A 24,528-nucleotide genomic window follows, 5' to 3' on the forward strand; every position below is an offset into this window, starting at 1 on the left:
CCTTGAAGCCCAATTTCCATTTGTGTCCCCGGGTGCGTGTGTCCCTGCAGATCTGGAAAAGCTCCTCTGGTTTGATGTGGTCGATGCCTTTCATGATTTTGAAGACTTGGATCAAGTCCCCACGTAGTCTCCTCTGTTCCAGGGTGAAAAGGTTCAGGTCCTCAGTCTCTCAGTAGGACAGTCCCTTCAGACCTGGAATAAGTCTGGTTGCTCTCCTCTGAACTGCCTCTAGAGCAGCGATATCTTTCTTGAAATGTGGAGCCCAGAACTGCAAGGACTACAACGACTCAAAATCATTTGATTAAATACCAGTTACTCCCGGCAGTTGTAGTCTTGTCAGCTCTTCAATCGCACCCCTTTTAATTGATACTTCCCGGCTACACGCATGTAGACTTCCTACAGAAAACTACCATGGCCAGCATGCATCACTCTGTCGGCGTGTTTACGTAGCTGCGTTCACGTCGCGCAGACTTCAGTCAATGGTCGCGGTTGTGCTGCGCAGATGTCCGCAGATCTGCGCGGGTCTGCGCTGCTCGACCAATAGAATCGGAGAGATTCTGCAGATCTGTGCGGAACTGCGAAAGTCTGCGTTACACGAATCCGCGCAGAATATAAACATTTAACCAACGAATGCGCAGACTTTGTGTGCAGGATTACAAAAGTCTGCTTGTAACATCCATGTAAACACACTTTCTAGGATAACAACACTGAAACGAAACAAAATAGACTACAATGATAAGATTGCCATGTAATATAGTTCTGGTAGGAACCTTATGAGCCGGCGGAGGGACAGCAGAGTGTGTAACACAGTGTGTGTGGGTGTATTTGTGGATATATGTGTGTGTGTGCGCATTTCCACGAACTCCGGGTTCAGAGAGGCTCGCCCTGCACATGTGAGGGGACACGACACACGTGTGAGTATGTTTGTGTGTAACGGGATCTGAAGCATACCCAGCTGGCAAAAAAATACGGTAGTTTAAACATGTTGCAGTTTCGTTCGTTTAAAACGTTGCAGGGACGTTCATTTGCATGGTCCTGATTACGTCCAGAAAATTGTGTAATATAACGTTGTGGAAACGTTATCAAAACCTTGTCAGAACATTGTAGAAACGTTCCAGCAATGTTACAACATCATGACGTTTTGTTTTTACTTTTGTACAACATTTTAATATAGAATAAAATACAAGTATGTATTGCTACTCAAAACAACTGAAAGAATGAAACAATACATTGATTTTCGTACTTAAAGACGTCGTATTTAAACGGGTCTAATAAAACGTTGATATCAAAGACAGAATAAGATGAATGTTGGCATTGGGATTACAGCTGCAATGTTTGTGGCAACACTGTTAGCAGGGATGTAGTGATACAGTGAGCACGACTCATTGATGCATATCCGATGCTCAGCATGTACAAGGCATGTGTACACAAAGATAATCAGGGCGGATTGCCGGTGCTGTTCCTAGTGAAGAGAAACGCGTGTAGTGCAGTGTGTGGTTGCAGGTTCATCGTTTCCACACGGTTACCTGTGCCTTCCCTAGCACCAGTTTAACTTCAGCTCGCATTGTTCATGTAATGCACCTGTATTGCAATGCACACAAAGAAAGATACAAACTTCATTTCGCTGCTTCTAAAGAGTAACAAAGTAACTACAGACAAAGGATCCAACAGATGAAGTAATTCTGTCTCGTATTCTTTTATCAAGCCTACACTAAACTGAGTTTGTACCTCATTACATAATATTCCCAAATCTATTTTAGAATTTTCCCAAATTGTCTCTTCAGCCACATCGCTGGGAAGTTTGTTCAGATTGTGACGCCTCTCTGTGTTAAGAAGTGTCCTGTTTTCTGAATGCCTTGAAGCCCAATTTCCATATCGTATTACCAAACATAAATTAAAATAAAAGCTTCAATTTATATAGTCTAATCTGGGTATTATTAGACTATTATTCTTCTTATTATTATTTTGTATTTCTTGGCAGACACCCTTGTCCAGGGTGACTTACAAAATATCAGAGCAATAATACAGTGCAATACATTTTACAAATTTAAAAATTACATAAGTGTGTAGGAGATACAGTAAGCAATATATAAGGTCTTACAATCTAGGATGTAACAGCTGATGAGTGCAGACAAGATGTTAAGTCAAAGTTAAGGGAGAGGGAGCATAGGAGAAATCAAATTAAACAATACAAGTGCTATTAATGCAAAGGCAAGAGTATGACAAAACATTGTATAAGTGCAATCTTATTGTTGTTCATGTGGATTTTCTGAGAATATAGCAGTCAGCTCCCCATCATCGAACTTTAAATGCCGCATATCTAGCAAAGTGAATGTCATCAAACTTGTAAAAAACAAGTTTCTTGTGAGAAGCTAAGCATTGAAAAACAAACCAAATGCCAAATACAACTGGAAGTACAGTAAAACTGATACAACGTACCACCTTGAGATCATAAAATGTGCATGTTATGACCGAGGTATGTAATAACCAGGTATTGTACTATAGCTGCACAACATCCACAACTGAAAAGAGTATGGATGCACCGATACCAGTATCTGGCCGATACAGTGCTCATGTACTCGTACTCGTACTCGTACTCGTAGAAATGTTCCGATCCCTCTCACCAATACCACTTATTATTATTTTTTTTATTTCTTGGCAAACGCCCTTATCCAGGGTGACTTACAACATAAGTGTAAAACGAAGTGCAAAAATACAGTGAAGTACAAGGCATCAATAATTACAAATTCAATTAAACTCAACAGCAATTCAAAATACATTTTACAACTTCCAATTTACACAGGCAAGTACAGTAAGAGACTTCCTACATCCTGGACGGTGAAAGCTAAGTGCTGTCAAGATGTAGGGTCACAGTCAAGGGCTACGGGAAAGGGAGCAAGGAGGAAAACAAATCAGAGACACAAGAAGCATAATAAAACTGTGAAGTGCATCTAGCAGGGGTAGAGGACTAATATAGTGCTGTCGGAAGAGATGCGTCTTGAGTAAGCGCCGGAATGAGGTCAAGGACTCTGCTGTTTTGACTTCGGTGGGCAGGTCGTTCCACCACTTAGGGGCCAGAGATGAGAAGGAGCGGCTCTGGAGGAAGGAGAGTGGAGAGGAGGCAGAGTTCATGGTGGAGCGCGTCTTTTCGTCACGCACTTCATCAGCAGTATGCATATTCAGTTACAAATTACACACGGTCTGTCTCTTTTGATTCCAAAACAGATGTTTAGACCAGCAGTTGTAGTTTGTGCAATTATAAATACATAAATAAATAATGAAATGCATAAAAAATGAAATAAATAGATAATGTATATTTTGATTTATTACATTTTTTATTCATCTATGTATTTATTTATTTTGTTGTTGTATACATGGGAACAATGAAATAAATAACTATAGATTATTACGATGTTGGATATAAGTGTAATAGAGTATTTGACAATACTGAAACCACCCCACACAGGTCGTCTTCGGTTAAAGTAAGAATATTGAAGTGCAATTCAAAAAGTTGCCCAAAAGAGCAGTTTATTCACACAATAGAATACAAGAAACAAATGGGTCAGATAAAAGGAACAGACAATAACAATAAAAACAGTTTAACACTAGAACAACAATAGCCTCTGTGCGGCTTTTGCAATTTAAAAGTAAATATCTCTGCATATGTAATTTTTTTTTTCCCTCATATCTGTTCTTATATGTTATGTGTGTTTCAGCTGTAAACACCTCACAATTAATAAGTTATAATTACTTTCCCCTCCAACCGCTGGACATGCAGTTTATCCGGTAGGCTTTAGCCTATGAATATAATGTATACAATCTGAGTTTTGTAATAACATTAGTCATTGTGAAAGAGTTATAATCGTGTTGATTCCTGAAACATGATTTTCTACACATCAATCATATAATAATAATAATTATTATTATTTATTGTATTGGCAGATTTGCACCCGATCTCTCTCTTCAGCCTGTCTTGATCGGCTCAGCAAGTTTCTAACTTTTTCCTGTGGAATTCAATGTTGATCTCATTGCAAACCCGGGTCTCTGGATCAATGTGTTGATCACTCACTGTTTGATCATGATGCTAATTTTCGTATTAGTGTAAGACACTGTAGATTTGAAAAATGCATTTTCTGCATTGATATGCAGCTGTAAGATGGAGCCATTTCAAAGCGCTTTCCTTTTATGCTATTTTTATAACTGGTTATTTATGTTTATATTGTGGTTATATTGTAAGTCTGCTATGTGCATACTGATTTATACACCAGTTTACACAGGTCATTGTTAAAAGTAATTTTATTTTTTATTTTTGTCTTGTTTATGTAGCCTTTATGCGCACATTTTGATAAATTGAAGAATCGCAGGTGATCCAGCTCATCTGCCTACCGTCTGATGGGACAGATTTGTGTTGGTGCAGGACAGACAGGCTGGCTGCTGTGGTGTTTAGACTGCTGTGGCTTCAGCATCGATACAGGACTGAAGGAGCCTCTCCCCTCTCAGCCAGCTGTCCCGGGCACACAGAGTAAAGACACTGCCTGGTGCTAAATACAAAACAAACAGCGCTGTTGAAAAGCCCATTTTCTGCATTGATGTACGCAGCTGTAATAGACAGGTGGATCCATTTCAAAGCACTTCACATTGTATCAAGTAAAATATGTATTTAATATTTCGAGTTAATAAAATATAACGGTTTTCTGTTGTAAAATATAGCCCCATTTTAAACACCCCCTCCCCCCCATCTCTCTTTCGACTAATTGTTGTTATTATTATTTAATAATAAATAGTTACAAAATAACATTAACTGAGAAGTAAAAATAAATGCAAGTTATGCATTTATAGATGTTAGAGATGCACTAATGTATGATGACTAGTTCAGTCGTTCTGTTACAGTAGGCTTTGTGATGTAGTGCTGCTATTCAGTGAGTTAGACATTTCATGGAAATGTGGAGACGGTGCCAGTGTGGAGGCTGTTTGTTTACACAGAAAGTTTTATGTTCATTTTTGGATGTCAGAAATAGCCTCCTGATATACATTTTATTTAATACTTGGACATTATTTATATTTTATTTTGTAGCCTATCAAACAGATTGCATCTACCAAAATAAAAACTTTCTTCAAGTACATTGCACTTTGATGGTAATTGTCATTTTTATGGGAGAAATACTGCCTTATTAAGTACTTGGTATCGGTACTCGGTATCGGCAAGTACCCAAATGTACGAGTACTTACTTGTACTCGGTCTGAAAAAAGTGGTATCGGTGCATCCCTAGAAAAGAATACTGTGCTGTAAAAAAATAGTACTGATTGACTCCTGTGCATATACACTGTAGGTAAAGTAGTAGTAATGTTTATTGCATTAGAAACCATTACTTAATGTAACTATAGTGCTACACAATATCATATTTTATATGTACATTAAATATGGTGAGCTAAATAAAATAAAAAAAACAGTAATTTACAGTACTGTAAATGAAAATGTATTGCCCCTGTACTGAATAGTATGTAGCCTATATGGTTAATTTACAAATTGCAATATATTTGCATAAAAACTGAATGTTTTTTATGTTCATTTTGCAAAACTTGCTGTACCACACACACTTCAGCAAAACAGTTGCAGTTAACAGTACAATGCATTGCACTGGTACTGCAATATAATAATTCAAAAAACGATACTGTAATTCCTGTGACCTGGGACTTTTGAGAAGATTCATCTTTCAGCAGGACAATGACCCTAAACATAAACATAAACGAGCTGCTGTTCTCAGTGCTGTTCTCCTGTGTCGTCTCTCCCCCAGGAGCTGTAGAGGCCGGCGCTCTCCCTGACTCTGGGGAAAGGGCTCCCACTGAGCAGCAGCACTGGGAGCAGGAGTGGGTCTCCAGTCTGAGGCAGGACACAGACCCCACAGCTATTGAAGACAACCAGGGGCTGAGTGAGCAGCCCAGGAGCAGACAGAGTGAGGAGCAGCTGAGGGGACAGGAGTCTGGCCACATGGCAGAGCCACACACTGAGGGGTCGACACAGGGACTCGGGGCACTGGCATCTGTCACCGCAGGGTCAGAGGTCATGGCAAAGGTCTTAAAGAGCGACCCTGATGTGGACTGCACCCACACTGCAGATCTCTGCAGGACCCAGTCTCTGGGATCTGAGTGTGGACCCAGTGCAGTTGTTGCTGAGCCGGGCTCTCCCAGAACACAGTGTGGACCCAGTCTGCTGTCTGATCACATCAAAACAGAGGACGACACACTGGAGTGTGTTTACACAGTGGAGCCGAGAACACGGACTCCCTTCAGAGACGCACTCAGTCATCTCAAAATTGAGAATATTACAGACAGCGCCTGGGACCTATGGCCTGAGCTCCCTGTAGCTGGACAGTGTGACCTGGGGACTGAGCCCCCTGTAGCTGGACAGTGTGACCCGGGGCCTGATCTCCCTGTATCTGGACAGTGTGACCTGGGGCCTGAGCTCCCTGTAGCTGGACAGTGTGACCTAGAGTCTGCTGCCTTGAGAACAGGGTTCAGTGTGGGGAGTGGCAGAGCAGTGAATGGGGAGAGCCCATCATCACAGCTCAGACAGCTGCGTCCCAGACCCCCTAGACCAGCTCACTCCTCCAGCTCCCCCTCCTCACCACTGCAGCATGAAAAACTGCACCACCATCGCCAGCCCCAGAGTAGGAAGAGCTTCACAGGGGCATCAGAGCTTATTAAGCAGCACCGCATAGGAGAGAAACCATTCCACTGTGCCCAGTGTGGGAAGAGTTTCTCTCAGGCAGCACACCTCAACACACACCAACGCGTTCACACAGGAGAGAGACCGTTCCACTGTGCCCAGTGTGGCAGGAGCTTCTCTGATGCATCTACCTTCAACAAACACGAGCGCATTCACACAGGAGAAAGACCGTACTGCTGTTCCCTTTGTGGGAAGAGCTTCAGTCGGGCAGATACTCTCAAAACACATCAGCACATTCACACAGGAGAGAGACCATTCTGTTGTACCCAGTGTGGAAAGAGCTTCTCCAATGCATCCCATTTTAACAGACACCAGCGCATTCACACAGGACAGAGACCATTCCACTGTGCCCAGTGTGGAAAGAACTTCCGCTGTGCAAATAACCTCAATACACACCGGCGTGTTCATACAGGAGAGAAACCATACCGCTGTGTCCAATGTGGGAAGAGCTTCTCTATTGCAACTAGCTACAACAGACACCAGCGCACTCACACAGGAGAGACACCGTACTCCTGTGCACAGTGTGGGAAGAGTTTCTCTCAGATAGCTAATCTCAACACACACCAGCGCATTCACACAGGAGAGAAACCATACCGCTGTGCCCAGTGTGGGAAGAGCTTCTCTCATGCACTTCATTGCAAGCGACATCAGCGTGTTCACACAGAGAGACCATTCCGCTGTGCTGCAGAGTGTGGGAGGAGATTCTCTCAGGCAGATCATCTCCGCGCACATCAGTGCATTAACACAGGACAGAGACCGTACTGCTGTGCCACGTGTGGGAAGTGCTTCTCTCGGGTAGCTAAACTCAACACACACCAGCGCATTCACAGAGGAGGGAGACTGTAATGCCCATTGTGGGAAGGGCTTCACTGAAACATGAGTCTCACAGTATTGGGTGGGCATTATTGTTATTGTTTTTATTAAAATGTTTCCATCATCCAATGTTTCTTACATTGTTTATTTGTCACTAAAATGTATTGTCTTTTAGAGACACGATATCATATGTATTATAATCACAATCTTTGTGAAACATGCAGTGTATTGTTCTCTGACAGAATCTTTATTCTTTTTTTTATTATTATTATTATTCCTTTCGGCTGGACTGCTACTCCTCCTACAGTTCTTACACTACACATACCAAACCTCACGAAGGGGGTGTGACATCATAAGTGGAACACAATCGCAAAGAACAATATGGTAAAATTATTAAGGAAACGTACAAAACAAGTGTTTTGGCAGCTTGTTTAATTTAATCGAACAAGTTAAATATTAAAACCCATAGTATGTTTGGTAAATGTTTGGTTTTGGTGAGACTCGGAAAGATAAGAATCAATATTTGCATATTGTACATTTATACCATGTATGTTTTTATATCAAAAAACTCCTACTGAATATGTAATTAATTTAGTATTCGTGTTATAAATAAAAATAAATAAATAAAATTAAAATAAAAACATGACACTCGTTTAATTTGCTGCCTTAACAGTCTGTTGAGAGAGATTGCTGTGATGGACATAGTCCTCATCCAGTGCCTCTTGCATTGAGTTGAAATAGGACTGGGGAGTCAAGCAGAAGGAAAGAGTCATTACTTTGCTTGGTTTTTCAAGCCAATGCACTGTGTGTGTGGCCCTGTGGTTCAGCTAAAACTATAAATTGAATTTTGGAGATTGAAAAATATTTATATGTATTATTACCATTACAATGTAGCCAAGGTGCCATAATGAATAAATAATTTAAATAGAATTAAGGCTAAATAAATTCATCTATACATCACGTACATTTACAGTTATAAATACAAACTGTCAGGGGAAAAAAAAACTAGAGATATCCAGATGATGAACTGCTTTGCTTGTACACGGCTTGTTCGTGGTAGCTGGTGGTAAAACCCATCACAACTTCTAAGGCTTTTGAAAAATTGTGTTTGTGAATCTCCACGAATCACAGAATAATCTGTAGACCGGACAATATCCTTTCTGTTTGCACAAATGTAACATTAAATTAGTTTGGGAAATGCTGAATACTATGTCCACTCTGAAGTTCCCATAAAAGTTCAGCAGAAAACATTGAACCATATCTCATGAGACCGTAATTGAAATTCTACGTATTTTGTTAATGGTGATGTTTAGTATGTGTTCCACTGGTGACATCACTGACAAGACTGTGGTTTATTGGCTGCGTAGCTAAAAAACATTTTTAAAGTGCAATTTTCTTATATACAACTCTGGAAAAAATTAAGAGACCACTCCAAGTTCAGAAATCAATGTTAAATGGTCTCTTAATTTTTTTCCAGAGCTGTATAGTGCAAAAGAATACATGATGTATTGATATTTTAGAATGCTATTATATAGTAGTTTATTTGGACTTCAGTCTTAGAAAAATAACATGGCACTTGGCACGGGGGTGGACATAATTAATAGGTGGGGTCTTTAGAAAGGGACACAGCTGGTGCAAATGAAAGGGATGTACTATTTACAGCACTCTGACTATGCTCTCATGGAGAGCCACAATGTTCAGAAATATTAGAAGAGTCTTTATCATAGGAGCTTTTGTAGAGAGAGAGTACAGTCTGATTCAGAGCAGGTCGTTGTGAGCATTGCTGATCTAGAGGGTGTAGTGTTGGGAAATCCTTTTTTTTCTGGACAGCTGGGGATATTCCCAATATTGTAAAGATTCACTCCATGCCTCCCGGCATGTGTAGCTCAGCAGCAGCTTTGTGAACCTGATGGCACATGGGGGGGGGGGGCACTGTCCAGCTGTATCAAGTGCAGATCGAGCTCTTAAGCCAATATCACTCAGTGGTGTGTTGTTTTGGGATTGTCTTAATCACACAGAAAAAATGAGGCACCAGCAGCCAATGGTGTTTCTGGATCACCACAGTGGAAAATCACTCAAAGACAATCATTGTCACTTAGTGTACTAATGGACAGCTGCCATTGGACAATCTGGTGGGGGGTGGGTCACTGTGGAAGGTGGAACTGGACAGGGGTTCAACTCATAAAAGTCTTATCTGTTCTGTCTTGCTGTACCCAGTGAACCTGTATAGTGTGCTCTATAGTCTGGACTCTGTAAAATATCACATTTAACCTGACTTGTCTTGATTCCAGTCACAGGTTCAATTTTCTTACATAATTGGCGAGCCAGTGGCGGACAAAAAGGGTGGACGGTTGATAATGGGAATCCTGAAGTTGCTGTACAAGAAAACGCAAACTACATTCTCAGAAGTTGCTATTAATCAAAAAGGAGACTTCATTCCATCGCTGAACTTCTTTTTGACGAACTAGGAAAACACGAAGCATCTCTGTAAGTATAAGTTTAAATTGTTTGCACTTTAAACACTGCAGGGAAAGAAATATGGGAGGAACCCAAACTGAGCCTTAACTGCACTGTTTCTCCTGCAGCGCTATGGGAACAATCAGGAACAAACGAGCAAAAGTCTGTCCTGTGTAAGTGTGTGTTTGTGTATTTATGCAAACACTAACAATTTAGTTGCAATTGTGATTCATTTGAGAAGACAGGGATGAATAATATACAGAGAAGTGGGGAGTGTATTCAACACTAAAGGCATGAGAATCCTCCTGTAGCTGCGCAGTACGTAGTGTTACCTGTTTATCAATAAGCGTGTAATCCACCATGATCAAGATAAAACAGGAGGTGTGTACCAGCTGGGTATCCCACATTTTATCCTGTGTCCTTGTGAGCAACCAGGTAGCAACGGGTAGAACAGCGTTAAAATGCCAGTTGGCGGCTTCAGAAAGAGAATGTAGAAAGCATAAAGAAACTTTTGATGAAAAAATAATGGAGAGAAGGAGAGTGAAATTGCAGCAGGAAGGGCCAAACACTGTGTAGTTGCAGAAAATACTAGCAAACTATGAGCACAAAATGTTGTATTAAGACCTGATCTGGAAGCTAGTTTTTCTTTTTAACAGGGGTCTATGAAGGCAACTTACTGACTTCACACATGCTCCCAGTTTATATGCTGACTGGACACTTTATTAGCACTTCTGAATGATGTTCTGATATAATGACTGGTGTAGGAATCGCATGAACTGTGTGAGTTTTCAGAGCTGCTGTTCTCAGTATTGCTCTCCTGTGTCGTCTCTCCCCCAGGAGCTGTAGAGGCCAGCGCTCTCCCTGACTCTGGGGAAAGGGCTCCCACTGAGCAGCAGCACTGGGAGCAGGAGTGGGGCTCCAGTCTGAGGCAGGACACAGAGCCCACAGCTACTGAAGACACCCAGGGGCTGAGTGAGCAGCCCAGGAGCAGACAGAGTGAGGAGCAGCTGAGGGGACAGGAGTCTGGCCACATGGCAGAGCCACACACTGAGGGGTCAACACAGGGACTCGAGGCACTGGCATCTGACACCACAGGGTCAAAGGTCATGTCAAAGGTAATAAAGAGCGACCCTGAGCTGGACTGCACCCACACTGCGGATCTCTGCAGGATCCAGTCTCTGGGATCTGAGTGTGGACCCAGTGCAGCTGGTGCTGAGCCGGGCTCTCCCAGAACACAGTGTGGACCCAGTCTGCTGTCTGATCACATCAAAACAGAGGACGACACACTGGAGTATGTTTACACAGTGGAGCCGAGAACACGGACTCCCTTCAGAGACGCACTCAGTCATCTCAAAATTGAGAATATTACAGACAGCGCCTGGGATCTGTGGCCCGAGCCCCCTGTAGCTGGACAGTGTGACCTGGGGTCTGAGCTCCCTGTAGCTAGAAAGTGTGACCTGGGGCCTGAGCTCCCTGTAGCTGGACAGTGTGAGCCAGAGTCTGCTGCCTTGAGGATGGGGCTCAGTGTGGGGTGTGACAGTGCAGTGATTGGGGAGAGCCATTCAGGAAAGAGACCGTTCCACTGTGCCCAGTGTGGTAAGAGATTCTCTCAGGCAGCACATCTCAACACACACCAACGCGTTCACACAGGAGAGAAACCGTACTGCTGTGTTCAATGTGGGATGAACTTCTCAGTTGCATCTAGCTGCAGGAGACACCAGCGCACTCACACAGGAGAGAAACCGTACTGCTGTGTTCAATGTGGGAAAAGTTTCTCACTTGCATGTAGCTACAAGAGACACCAGCGCATTCACACAGGAGAGAAACCATATCGCTGTGTTCAATGTGGGGAGAGCTTCTCTGTTGCATCCCGTCTCAAACAACACCAGCATATTCACACGGGAGAGAAACCATACCAGTGTGCCCAGTGTAGGAGAAGCTTCTCTCATGCATCTCATCTCAAGAGACACCAGCGCGTTCACACAGGAGAGAGACTGTACTACTGTGTCAAGTGTGGGAGACGCTTCTCTGATGCATCTACCTTCAACAAACACGAGCGCGTTCATACAGGAGAAAGACCGTACTGCTGTGCCCAGTGTGGGAAGGGCTTCTCTAATGCATCAAGCCTCAACACACACCAGCGCATTCACACAGGAGAAAGACCGTACCGCTGTGCCCAGTGTGGGAAGAACTACTCTCGGGCATCGCACCTCAATGCACACCAGCGCGTTCACACAGGAGAGAGACCGTACTGCTGTGCCCAGTGTGGGAAGAGCTTTACAGTTGCATCTAGTCTCAACAAGCACCAGCTCATTCACACAAGAGAGAGACCGTTATGCTCAGTATTAGAATAGCTTCAATGAATCTCACAGTTTTGGGTGGGAGTTATTGTTATTGTTTTTATTATTCAAGTTTTTAAACATCATCCAAGGTTTCTTCCATGCCTTCTCAATCACTAACATGCATTGTCATTTAGAGACACTGTATAACGTGTGACATCATTACAATGAAAATATATCCACATGATCGTCCACACTGTGCAAAAAGAAAAAGTGTGTTATTAAAAGAAAGCACAGGTTATTCTTATGCATCTCATTAAATTAGAGTAATAGGCAAGACACGGCAGAGGACGGGATTGCTTGTATTTTATTATACTGTCATTCCATGCCATGTGAAGACCTCTAATTTTGTAGCTCTCCATTTACATTCATATCACAGCATTCTGTTTGAAATGAGCAAGTGACCTCCTTAAACCATGGTGAGCATTTTGTTGTTTTAATGAATTTTGTCCTTAATGGAGCTACTGTATCTAAAGTTACTTAATAATTAATCTACAGATTCTGTGTCTTCTGTGCAGATGCGGTGAAATCTTAATAATTGTGATTTAATAAGACCTTTAAGTATGCTTTGGATGGAAACTGTGTCTATGTAATAGGCAGCACTGTGGAGTAGTAGTTAGGGCTCTGGACTCATAACTGGAAGGTTATCCAGTGCTGTTGTACCCTTGAGCAAGGTACTTCACTTAAAATGCCCAGCTGTATAAATGGGTACAAATGTAAGTCGCCCTGGATAAGAGCATCTGCTAAATGACAAATAATGTAATGTAAAAGATGAATAATATAAATATAAAGCTAGCATTTAGTGACAGAGTAGTACATTTATTAATAGCAGTAGGATTTAGGCAGCGAGATTTCTCCTCCAAGCAGCTCAAATGTAATAAGGCAGTGGTCAGAAATTGTCTGGTTTTGGGGTGATGATATGAATCTCTACCCCCACGGCTAATAACTAAATCTAGCATATGATTGTGATGATGTGTGGGTCCTGTCACATGCTGAGTGAAGCCTACAGATGTATGTAAAGTCACAAAAAATAATTAGTTAATCATGGTGTATAGCTAAGTTAGATAAAAGATTGCTAAATTCTGTACTACAAATTGTAACTTTAATTGTAAATTCAGACTAATATGTTAGTTAACATGAACAGACCAGTAACTAATGCATCAAGTCATGAAAAGTAATTTGATAATGGTAACTAATGAAATAACGTCTGCATGAATTAATGTATTGGTTTGTCTTCATTCATGTCTGAATATTCAGAGGCAGTAACAAATGTGAACAAATGCTTAGTTAACATGAATAAACATGACTCATTTCAAGGACGATATATTTAGATGTTTGTTAATCCTAAGAGTTGTCAAAATAGTCACCAGATATTCCATGATGAATGTAATGATCTTATGAAATAACAAAGGTATTTCATATTAACATAAATTAAAATATTGATTTATTTTTATTAAACATGATCGGTGCTTATTCATGTTAACCAATTCATCAGCAAATTGTTTATTAGATGTTTCTGCGGACCTTTTTGCATCATGGTTAATGACATCATTATTCAAGTAATGCAAATTACTTAATTAATAGGGTCTTGTTAACACATTTTGGGGTACCTGGGGGTATATTATAATCTGGACTCTGGAAACTTGTCAAATTTGCAGATGATAGTAAAATAGGTGGCCATTCGACCCATCCTGCTCGTTTGGTGTCCATTAATATCTAAGCGATCCAAGGATCCTATCCAGTCTATTTTTAAATGTTCCCAAACTTTCAGCATCTACCACATTTCTGGGGAGTTTGTTCCAGTTTGTTCCGGACCCTCTGTGAAGAAGTGTCTCATGTTTTCTGTCTTGAATGCCTTGAAGCCCAATTTCCATTTGTGTCCCCGGGTGCGTGTGTCCCTGCTGATCTGGAAAAGCTCCTCTGGTTTGACGTGGTCGATGCCTTTCATGATTTTGAAGACTTGGATCAAGTCCCCACGTAGTCTCCTCTGTTCCAGGGTGAAAAGGTTCAGTTCCTCAGTCTCTCAGTAGGACATTCCCTTCAGACCTGGAATAAGTCTGGTTGCTCTCCTCTGAACTGCCTCTAGAGCAGCAATATTCTTCTTGAAGTGTGGAGCCCAGAACTGTCCACAGTATCCAGATGAGCTCTAACTAGTGCATTGTACAGTCTGAACATCACTGCCCTTGTTCTCAATTCTACACTTTTGACAATATACCCTAGCATTGTGTTTGCCTTTTTTATTGCTTCCTAGGTCTTTCTCATGCGTTACTTCATCTAGTGCTGTTCCTCCCATAGTGTAATTATAGTGGACATTTTTGTTACCTGCGTGTATTACCTTGCACTTGTCCACATTGAATTTCATCTGCCAGGTTTCGGCCCACAACTGAATATTATCTAAGTCCCTTTGAATAGCCTGTGCTGCCGAGATTGTATCTGCTGACCCGCCTATTTAAGTATCATCTGCAAATTTGACAAGTTTGCTAACTATCCCAGAGTCCAGATCATTAATATAGATTAGAAAAAGCACAGGCCCTAGTACTGTAGAATCTGTATCCAGTGTGCTCCAGTCTACCTCTTCTAAGTGTCGCCTCATACCTTCAAGGTTTGCTTTTCTAAAATTGTAGACCATTGTTTGAGACTTGGGCCTTGTTTTTTGAAAGAATGCCTCAAAGCTAACCATATTGTGATCACAATTTGCCATTGGTTCTACTGTCTACTGTCCCTCTGACTCTAACTTGGTCATTTGAAAAGATCAAGTCAATGCATGCTCTCTCTACCTGGTTGGTTCCCTGACAAATTGAGTTAGAAAGCAGTCATTTACCATCTCAACCATTTCTATTTCTGATTCTGTAGTCCCGACTGGGCTTTCCCAGTCCATGTTTGGGAAATTGAAATCCCCATTGTAACAGCCACATCCTTGCTACATGCAGTCCTGATTACACTGTACAATGCAGCATCTTTCTGAGTATCTGAGTTGGGTGGTAACACACTCCTACCACTAATCCTCCGGATCTCTTGTCCAAAAGTTTGACCCACAAAGATTATGTTCCGTTGCTGGGATCTAATTTGAGTTCTTCTGCTTCAATGTCATTTTTCACATATAATGCCACCCAACCCCCTCTTTGATTTTGCCTGTCTCTCCTAAACTCTGTGTATCCTTCCAACTTGTATTCATCCCCATCATTTTCTGTAAGCTATGTTTCTGTCACTCTAACATCCAACATCTTGTTCCTTATACTCCTGGCATTGAGATACAAACATTTCAGGACTTTCCTACTGTAGAACCGTCTCGGAAATAAGTGGAGAAGTCGCGGAGATAAAGCAAATAGAACTTTAATTGAGCCGCTCGGAAGCCCTACGTCAGGAATAATTCCTTCAGTGAGACTTAATGTTTACAAACATGAGTACAACTTTATAGGAAAAATGACGTAACATCTTATGGCTGTTCATCCAATTAGAAGATACAGGTCCGGGTCCGTTTACGATCTGTCCTCCCGTGAAGAGGTGATGGATACAAAAAGCAGATGTCTGTCTTTGATGTGCACCAGGAACATGCGATCCCACGGTGGTCATTTACCTAGTGTCAATCGCCCATTAACAGAAACAATTCCTGCCTATCTGGAGAAACGATTAAGTCATAAACAAATTCACAGCAGACATCTGTAGGCTATTTCAGCACTGTGTAATCTTTCATTACTGACAGGAGTTTCTAACAAACCAACCTTGTTGACCCTTTACTTGTCCTGCTAAATCTAATCTGCTCAGTCTGTATACAAACTACTTCTAATGCTAGTATTAATATAAAACATTATATAATTATCACAAAACACTTTCTTCAACATCCTATACAGAGTCTTCACCTACTACCAGGTTTCATTTGTTTTATGTCCTTAGAGGAACATCTCCCATTGTCAGAGCTCCCTGCCCCCCTGGTCCCTAGTTTAAAAGATTCTCAATTACTCTGCACAAGTCAGGCAAGACACCATGCATGTCTCCTTATCACTAGAACACACTGTGTGATCTACGTCTCTAAGAACTGAGTCTCCTACTATAACTACCTCCCTCTTCTGGGGGGGAGTGGGCACCATTGTGCTCAACTGCCCCCCCATCACCCTCTGAGCTGTGCCTGTCCAACTCGGTGTCCAGCAGTTGGAACCTGTTGGGCAATTCTAACTCTTGGGGTGTCTCTAGGGGTTGTACACGCCCTGTTCTGCAGTTACGACCTACTGTAACCCAGCAGTTCTCTACACTGTCCTGCTCTAAGGTCTCAACTCTCCTAGGTTTTGGCTGCACACCATCTCGGGATGATTGACCAATTCTTCTATATCCCTAATACAGTGCAGATCGACAAGCTGAGCCTCAAGATCACGAACCTTGATCTCTAGGATTTCAAACTGCCGACAACGTTCACAAATGAAGCCTTCTTGGATGAGTTCATCCAGGAAGGCAATCATTCTGCAAACCTGACACTGTAGTGGCCACATGCTTCTCAATTCGTTTTTTTTTTTTAAATCTCATGGTTCCTGTTGCCCAGTCAACTGCTTAACTTTTGTGACCTTGAAACAGTGCAGCTCTTTCTCAACAGCTGCTCAACAGTCTATCTACCCCCAATTCACACCTAACTAGCCCCTCCTGCTAGTCCTTGACTAAATCTCCTTTGTACAACCTATTTACTTTCACCCACTCAGCAGCTGAACTGAATTGACTTCAATTTAGGCAAACTACAGACAATGCTAACGTCAAATAAGGCAAACTTAAAACAAAAAGAGGAATGCTAAGACTGGTCTGGAACTGTTTTCAACTCTTTAATCTCACCCCTTTCATCCATAACTGCGCCTACATGTGTCAGAAAACTACAGTTCCCAGCATGCACCACGCAGTGGGCAGCACTGCGCTAATCTGCGCTACACGGATCTGCGCAGAATAAGAGCAGTTCGCCAATGCATGCGCAGACTTTCCGCAGACTCTGTCACAATGCCTGCAGTCTGCGTGTCGCTCCATGTGAACACACTTCCTATCATAACAGCGCACATACTGCAGCAACACAAACATCACCTGCAATCACACACAATAACATGACTATTGCTGTTAATATAGTTCTGGTAGGAACCTTATGAGCCGGTAGGATTGCGGAGGGACAGCAGAGTGTGTAGCACAGCGTGTGTGTGTGTGTCTGCACATGTGTTGAATACACACCGTGTGAGTGTGTGTATATATATATATATATATATATATATATATATATATATATATATGTGTATGTGTGTGTGTTCAGTGGCACAAGCGCCGGTTTACAGGAGACTCCGGGTCTGATATCGAGAGGCTCCAGCTGCGGCTGAAGGAAGACGACACACGTGAGTGTATTTGTGGTTTTAATCGGTGTAAATGTATTGGTGTGTTTAATCGGATCTGAAGCAAACGGACTGTGTAAAACATGTACACCAACTGTCAGAATTGTAGAACAGCCCCATTTGTCCAGTGTGTATTGAACTGTGAGCAGTTCAGTGAGATGCAATGTAAAGCTGAGGCTGAACAGAAAGCTGCTGGAGCCCCGCTGCGCCCTCCTGGCTGCGCAGTGCAGCTCCTGTGCGCCGCGGCGAGGCTGTGCTGCTACAGGCGCTCGGCTCGGCTCGGCTCATTGCCGCTCATCCGGCGCTCAGCCCGGGACACGCAGGCTGCTCCGCGTCTCTCGGATCTATCCGCAAATAGGCTTGTTTTGTTCAGAGCAACCTAACGATGGATGCAGTAAATATTATTTGATGTTCTATGAGACACAGAGAAGTAAAGTGCTTGTGTGTTAGTACACTGTAAACAGAGTTTTCCATCTGGACATTGTGCACATGGGATTAAAGAGCAACACACCAGAGTGGGGGAAAAGAGGAGATCCGATTTGGAGAGGTTGAGTTTGAGGTGGTGCGAGTGCATCCAGGTGGAAATAGCAGACAAGCAGGAAGAGATGTATGAGGGGATGAGAGGTTCAGAAGAGGGAAAAGACAGGAAGATCTGGGCATCATCAGCGTAGAAGTGGTAGGAGAAACCATGGGAAGCGATGAGGGGGCCCAGGGAGCGAGTGTAGAGAGAGAATAGGAGCGGGCCCAGGACGGAGCCTTGGGGAACGCCTGTGAGGAGAGGAGAGAATATGTGGAACTTCAAAGAGATCTTAAGAAAAGGATGAGGAAAGCAAAGAGGGAAATAGAAAGAAACATAGCCCTTGGAGCTAAAACTAAGGCAAAGAGCTTTTTTCAATACTACATCAGATTTAGATTATTAGATTAGATTTCCAAAAAGCTTTTGATAAGGTTCCACACCAAAGACTGATCCTCAAATTGGAAGCTGTAGGCATTCCAGACATAGTCTAGATTTGAAGGCAATGTGCTACTCAGAGAGACTGAGGTACTGAACCTTTTCACCCTGGAACAGAGTAGACTATTTGGGGACTTGATTCAAGTCTTCAAAATCACGAAAGGCATCGACCACATCAAACCAGACATTTAAAATAGTCTGGATAGGATCCTTGGATCACGTAGTTATTAATGGACATCAAACAAGCACGATGGGTCAAATGTCCTCCTGTGGTTTGTAAACTTTCTTATGTTGTTATGGTCTTATAAAAACATCAAATCTCATTACTGTAGCTTTAGCCTTCTCCACAATGTGTCTTTCCATATACGAGGGCCAGGCTGTGCTCTTACTGTCTGACTTCATACATGCTCCCAGTTCATATGCTGACTGGACACTTTATTAGCACTTCTGAATGATGTTCTGATATAATGACTGGTGTAGGAATCGCATGAACTGTGTGAGTTTTCAGAGCTGCTGTTCTCAGTGATGTTCTCCTGTGTCATCTCTCCCTCAGGAGCTGTAGAGGCCAGCGCTCTCCCTGACTCTGGGGAAAGGGCTCCCACTGAGCAGCAGCACTGGGAACAGGAGTGGGGCTCCAGTCTGAGGCAGGACACAGAGCCCACAGCTACTGAAGACACCCAGGGGCTGAGTGAGCAGCCCAGGAGCAGACAGAGTGAGGAGCAGCTGAGGGGACAGGAGTCTGGCCACATGGCAGAGCCACACACTGAGGGGTCGACACAGGGAATCGAGGCACTGGGATCTGACACCGCAGGGTCAAAGGTCATGGCAAAGATCATAAAGAGCGAGCCTGAGCTGGACTGCACCCACACTGCGAATCTCTGCAGGACCCAGTCTCTGGGATCTGAGTGTGGACCCAGTTCAGCTGGTGCTGAGCCGGGCTCTCCCAGAACACAGTGTGGACCCAGTCTGCTGTCTGATCACATGAAAACAGAGGATGACACACCGGAGTGTGTTTACACAGTGGAGCCGAGAACACAGACTCCCTTCAGAGACGCACTCAGTCATCTCAAAATTGAGAATATTACAGACAGCGCCTGGGACCTGTGGCCTGAGCTCCCTGTAGCTGGACAGTGTGACCCGGGGCCTGAGCTCCCTGTAGCTGGACAGTGTGACCCGGGGCCTGAGCTCCCTGTAGCTGGACAGTGTGACCCAGAGTCTGCTGCCTTGAGAACAGGGCTCAGTGGGGGGAGTGACAGTGCAGTCAGGGCAGAGAGACCGTACTGCTGTGTCCAGTGTGGGAAGTGCTTCTCTCAGGCAAGTAGTCTCAACACACACCAGCGCATGCACACAGGAGAGAGACCGCACTGCTGTGCCCAGTGTGGGAAGTGCTTCTTTAATGCATCTGACCTCAACAAACACCAGCGCATTCACACAGGAGAGCGACCGTACTGCTGTGCCCAGTGTGGGAAGGGCTTCTCTGGAGCATCAAACCTCAAAACACACCAGCGCATTCACACAGGAGAGAGACCGTACTGCTGTGCCCAGTGTGGGAAGGGATTCTCTCAGGCAAGTGGTCTCATCACACACCAGCGCATTCACACAGGAGAGAGACCGTACTGCTGTGCCCAGTGTGGGAAGTGTTTCTCTCAGGCAAGTAATTTCAACAAACACCAGCGCATTCACACAGGAGAGAGACCGTACTGCTGTGCCCAGTGTGGGAAGTGTTTCTCTCACGCAAGTAATTTCAACAAACACCAGCGCATTCACACAGGAGAGAGTCTGCACTGCTGTACTCAGTGTGGGAAGGGCTTCTTTGATGCATCTGCACTCATGAGACACCAACGCATTCACACAGCAGAGAGACCGTACTGCTGTGTCCAGTGTGGGAAGGGCTTCTCTCAGGCAAGTAGTCTCAACACACACCAGCACATTCACACAGGAGAGAGACCATACTGCTGTGTCCAGTGTGGGAAGGGTTTCTCTAATGCATCACACCTAAAGAGACACCAACGCATTCACACAGGAGAGAGACCGTACTGCTGTGTCCAGTGTGGGAAGGGCTTCTCTAATGCATCACACCTAAAGAGACACCAGCGCACTCACACAGGAGAGAGACCGTACTGCTGTGCCCAGTGTGGGAAGGGCTTCTCTCAGGCAAGTAATTTCAACAAACACCAGCGCATTCACACAGGAGAGAGACCGTACTGCTGTGTCCAGTGTGGGAAGGGCTTCTCTAATGCATCACACCTAAAGAGACACCAGTGTGTTCACACAGGATAGAGACCGTACTGCTGTGTCCAGTGTGGGATGAACTTTTCTGTTGCATCTAATCTCAACGCATACCAGCGCATTCATATAAGAGGTCAGAAGTCAAGTTAAGAACTTAAGAAAGTTCACAATCGAGAGGAGGCCATTCGACCCATTGTGCTCGTTTGTTGTCCATTAATAGCTGAGTGATCCAAGGATCCTATCCAGTCTATTTTTAAATGTTCCCACATTTTCAGCTTCAACCACATCGCTGGGGAGTTTGTTCCAGATTGTGACTACTCTCTGTGTAAAGAAGCGTCTCCTGTTTTCTGTCTTGAATGCCTTGGGTGCGTGTGTCCCTGCTGATCTGGAAAAGCTCCTCTGGTTTGATGTGCTTGATGCCTTTCATGATTTTGATGACTTGGATCCAAGTCCCCACGTAGTCTCCTCTGTTCCAGGGTGAAAAGGTTCAGTTCCCTCAGTCTCTCAGTAGGACTTTCCCTTCAGACCTGGAATAAGTCTGGTTGCTCTCCTCTGAACTGCCTCTAGAGCACCAATATCCTTCTTGAAGTGTGGTGCCCAGAACTGCACACAGTATCCAGATGAGGTCTAACTAGCGCATTGTACAGTCTGAAAATTACTTCCCTTGTTTTAAATTCTACACTTTTGACAATATACCCTAGCATTCTGTTTGCCTTTTTTATTGCTTCCCCACATTCCTTGGATGGAGAAAGTGAGGAGTCCACATAGACTCCTAGGTCTTTCTCATGCGTTACTTCATCTAGATCTGTACCTCCCATAGTGTAATTATATTGCACTTGTCCACATTGAATTTCATTTGCCAGGTGTCGGCCCACAACTGAATATTATCTAAGTCCTTCTGAATAGCCTGTGCTGCCGAGATTGTATCTGCTGAGCCACCTATTTTAGTATCATCTGCGAATTTGACAAGTTTGCTAACTATCCCAGAGTCCAGATCATTAATATAGATTAGAAACAGCACAGGCCCTAGTACTGATCCCTGTGGAACTCCACTAACAACCTCACTCCAGGTAGAAGTGACTCTTCTAATCGACACCCTCTGTTTCCTACACATCAACCAGTTCATAATCCATCTACTTACATTACCCTGAATACCTACAGCTTCCAATTTGAGGGTCAGTCTTTGGTGTGGAACCTTATCAAAAGCTTTCTGAAAATCTAAGTATATCATATCATATGCTTTCACGTGATCTACAGCTGCAGTTGCATGTTCAAAAAATTCTAATAAATTAGTAAGACATGATCTGCTTCGTCTAAACCCATGTTGACTATCTCCAAGAATATGGTTTTCATTAAGATGCTCCTCTATTTTCTGTCTAATAATTTTTTCCAACATTTTACAGGTGATGCAGGTGAGTCTGATTGGTCTGTAATTTCCTGGCTCAGTTTTGACCCCTTTCTTGTGGATTGGTATGACATTTGCTGTCTTCCAGTCAGTGGGCACATCCCCTGTTCTAAGTCATTTGGAATAATTGAGTTAGAGGCCTATACATAATTTCCCTCATTTCTTTAAGTACTGTTGGAAATATCCCATCTGGCCCATTGTGGGGACATTGTGTAACATTGTGCAGCTGCGGCCACAACTGTGTGTGAACTGACACGGTCAGAGATGTGTTTATCATTTATTCCTGTGTCTGTAACCAACAGACAAGAGCTCTCAATGACAAGGACACCAGTCTGGATTTTGTGTTTCTGCTCTCAGAAATCCTTCTGGAGAAACACAGCAGTGGCATCAGAGCCAGAGTGAATATCTGTGGGTTTGACACTGAGACAAGGGCAGGGATGCCACACTGCAATACACACTCCCACCACACAGTGGCAGTGCAACACAATATAAATCACTCTTTTAGGAGAAATAGAAAGATCAGCAACTCCGTGTCAGTGTGATTGTCACAGTATTCAGTCGGACAGATATTTGTACAGTTAAAAACGGCGACTTCTAAGACACACATTCAACCTCTCTCAGTACAGTGTCAGAGCTGCTCCCATGAGTGATGACTTTAAAGTGACAAGTCAGAGATTGAAGATTTAAATATTTAGAGCAGGGTGTCCACATGAGCCCCGCAGTGTGAGCTCAGAGCAGGGTGTCCAGCTCAGGAGCCCCAGTCCCACAGCCCCTTCAGCACAGCTGTCAGTCCCCATGGCTGTACAGAGCACACTGGGGCTCAGGGCTCCTCCAGGGCAGGGTCCTCTGCTCCAGACACTGCAGAGAGACAGAGAGCTTGTCAGGGGTATAGTAGAGCTGTGTTGGTGTGCTGTAGTGACACAGTAAGGGGTGTAGTGGAGCTATGTGTCAGTGTGCTGTAGTGACAGTCAGGGGTGTAGTACAGCTGTGTGTCAGTGTGTTAGTGACACAGTCAGGGGTGTAGTTGAGCTGTGTGTAAGTGTGCTGTAGTGACACAGCAGGGGTGTAATGGAGCTGTGTGTCAGTGTGCTGTAGTGACACAGTCAGTAAGAGGCCTAAGTGCTGTGGTGTATCTGCTGTTAATCTGACCACACTGACTTACTGCTGGGTGGGATCAGATCATGACTGTGTCTCTTCCTCACTGGCAGTGGTGGCTCCCTCTCTCTCCGTCTCCTCCTCTTCTTCATCCCTCTGGTTCTCTCCTCTCTCCTCACTCCTCTACTCTAACTTCTCTTGCAGAACTCCTGTCTCCGTCCTGTAGTGAAAGACACTCAGTCCTGCCCCCATCTCCTCTATCTTGTCCAGCAGCTCTGTGACCTGAGTGCCGTCACCCCTGTTGCTGTTGTTGAGAACATGATACCTGTTCCCACATTTCTCCACAAGCCGCTGGAGCTCCTTCCCTCCTCTCTCAATGTGCTGCTCAATGGTTGTGTCTCCCAGTTCGTCCCCCCCCAGTGAACAGCACTATAGTGTGTCTCTAGAGTGTCTCACTGAGGAGCTCCAGGTGTTCCTGCGCTGCTCTCCTCTCTCTCTCTATGTGAATGTGCCCAACACAGAAATGACCAGGAGGAGAGCGTGGGGTCCCGGGGGGCACAGAGACACACTGCGCACAATCTCCTGTTTAACCTGCTCTGGAGTCTCCTGTACAGAAACACTCAACCAGCCTGGTGTGTCAACCATAGTGACCTGCCTCCCGGCCACTTCACCCTGGCTCTTCTCACTCTGCTCAGTCTCTGTCTCAGTCCAATCTCCAGTCTTACAGTAAATTCTCTCTGCCCAGGATGGTGTTTCCTGATGAACTCTTCCCAGCCACTCCTCTCCCCCCCAGCAGCACAATCCTCAGCTCTGAGAGACGCTGTGTCTCTGGGGAAGCAGTCTGTCTCCCTCCTGTCAGAGAGAAACAACACCGTTTATATCCCTCTTCAGTCCCACTGCCTCTCCCTCCATCCATCCCTCTCCCACACTCGTCCCCTACCTCTCTCCCTTCTCCTCATCTTTTCTCCTTCATTCTTTATTTTTACTTTTATTACCATCATCATGTATTTGTCTGTCTTACTCCACCATCTCTCTCCCTTTCTTCTTCTCATTGTTTTTTCTCTCACATTTTTTCTCATCCTCCCTTCATCTCCCCACTTTCTCTCTCTATCCAGACTCTGGCAAATGTTTTCCGGGAGGGGGAGGGGGTCTTCACTCTG

General features: G+C 43.9%; 3 protein-coding genes across 3 annotated transcripts in view; all 3 read left to right on the forward strand.

The window, feature by feature from the left end:
- Positions 1-812: 812 nt before the first annotated feature.
- LOC136768049 (zinc finger protein 420) lies at positions 813-13,710 on the forward strand. The gene is made up of 3 exons (XM_066722104.1): positions 813-914; positions 5,796-7,571; positions 10,838-13,710. Exons 2-3 carry the CDS (start codon positions 5,990-5,992, stop codon positions 12,349-12,351), a joined length of 3,096 nt encoding a protein of 1,031 aa, XP_066578201.1. The 5' UTR covers positions 813-914; positions 5,796-5,989; the 3' UTR covers positions 12,352-13,710.
- The window catches only part of LOC136768187 (zinc finger protein 391-like), a 142,617-nt gene continuing 127,878 nt past the window's right edge, over positions 9,790-24,528 (forward strand). The window contains exon 1 of the mRNA XM_066722259.1: positions 9,790-10,027. The gene's annotated coding sequence lies outside the window, so the exon portion shown is untranslated. The remainder of the gene's footprint in view (positions 10,028-24,528) is intronic.
- LOC136768185 (zinc finger protein 436-like) lies at positions 17,596-22,171 on the forward strand. The gene is made up of 2 exons (XM_066722257.1): positions 17,596-17,690; positions 19,193-22,171. Exon 2 carries the CDS (start codon positions 19,387-19,389, stop codon positions 20,917-20,919), a length of 1,533 nt encoding a protein of 510 aa, XP_066578354.1. The 5' UTR covers positions 17,596-17,690; positions 19,193-19,386; the 3' UTR covers positions 20,920-22,171.

Source organism: Amia ocellicauda, chromosome 14 (assembly GCF_036373705.1).
Source record: "Amia ocellicauda isolate fAmiCal2 chromosome 14, fAmiCal2.hap1, whole genome shotgun sequence".
NCBI classification, from domain to species: Eukaryota; Metazoa; Chordata; class Actinopteri; order Amiiformes; family Amiidae; genus Amia; species Amia ocellicauda.

Bases quoted from the DNA above. Each gene is read 5' to 3' on its own strand.
- LOC136768049 (XM_066722104.1), top strand. From the start codon at position 5,990: ATGGCAGAGCCACACACTGAGGGGTCGACACAGGGACTCGGGGCACTG. The intron at 7,572-10,837 runs AATGCCCATTGT...CTCCCCCAGGAG, and splicing joins TCACAGAGGAGGGAGACTGT to CTGTAGAGGCCAGCGCTCTC.
- LOC136768185 (XM_066722257.1), top strand. From the start codon at position 19,387: ATGGCAGAGCCACACACTGAGGGGTCGACACAGGGAATCGAGGCACTG.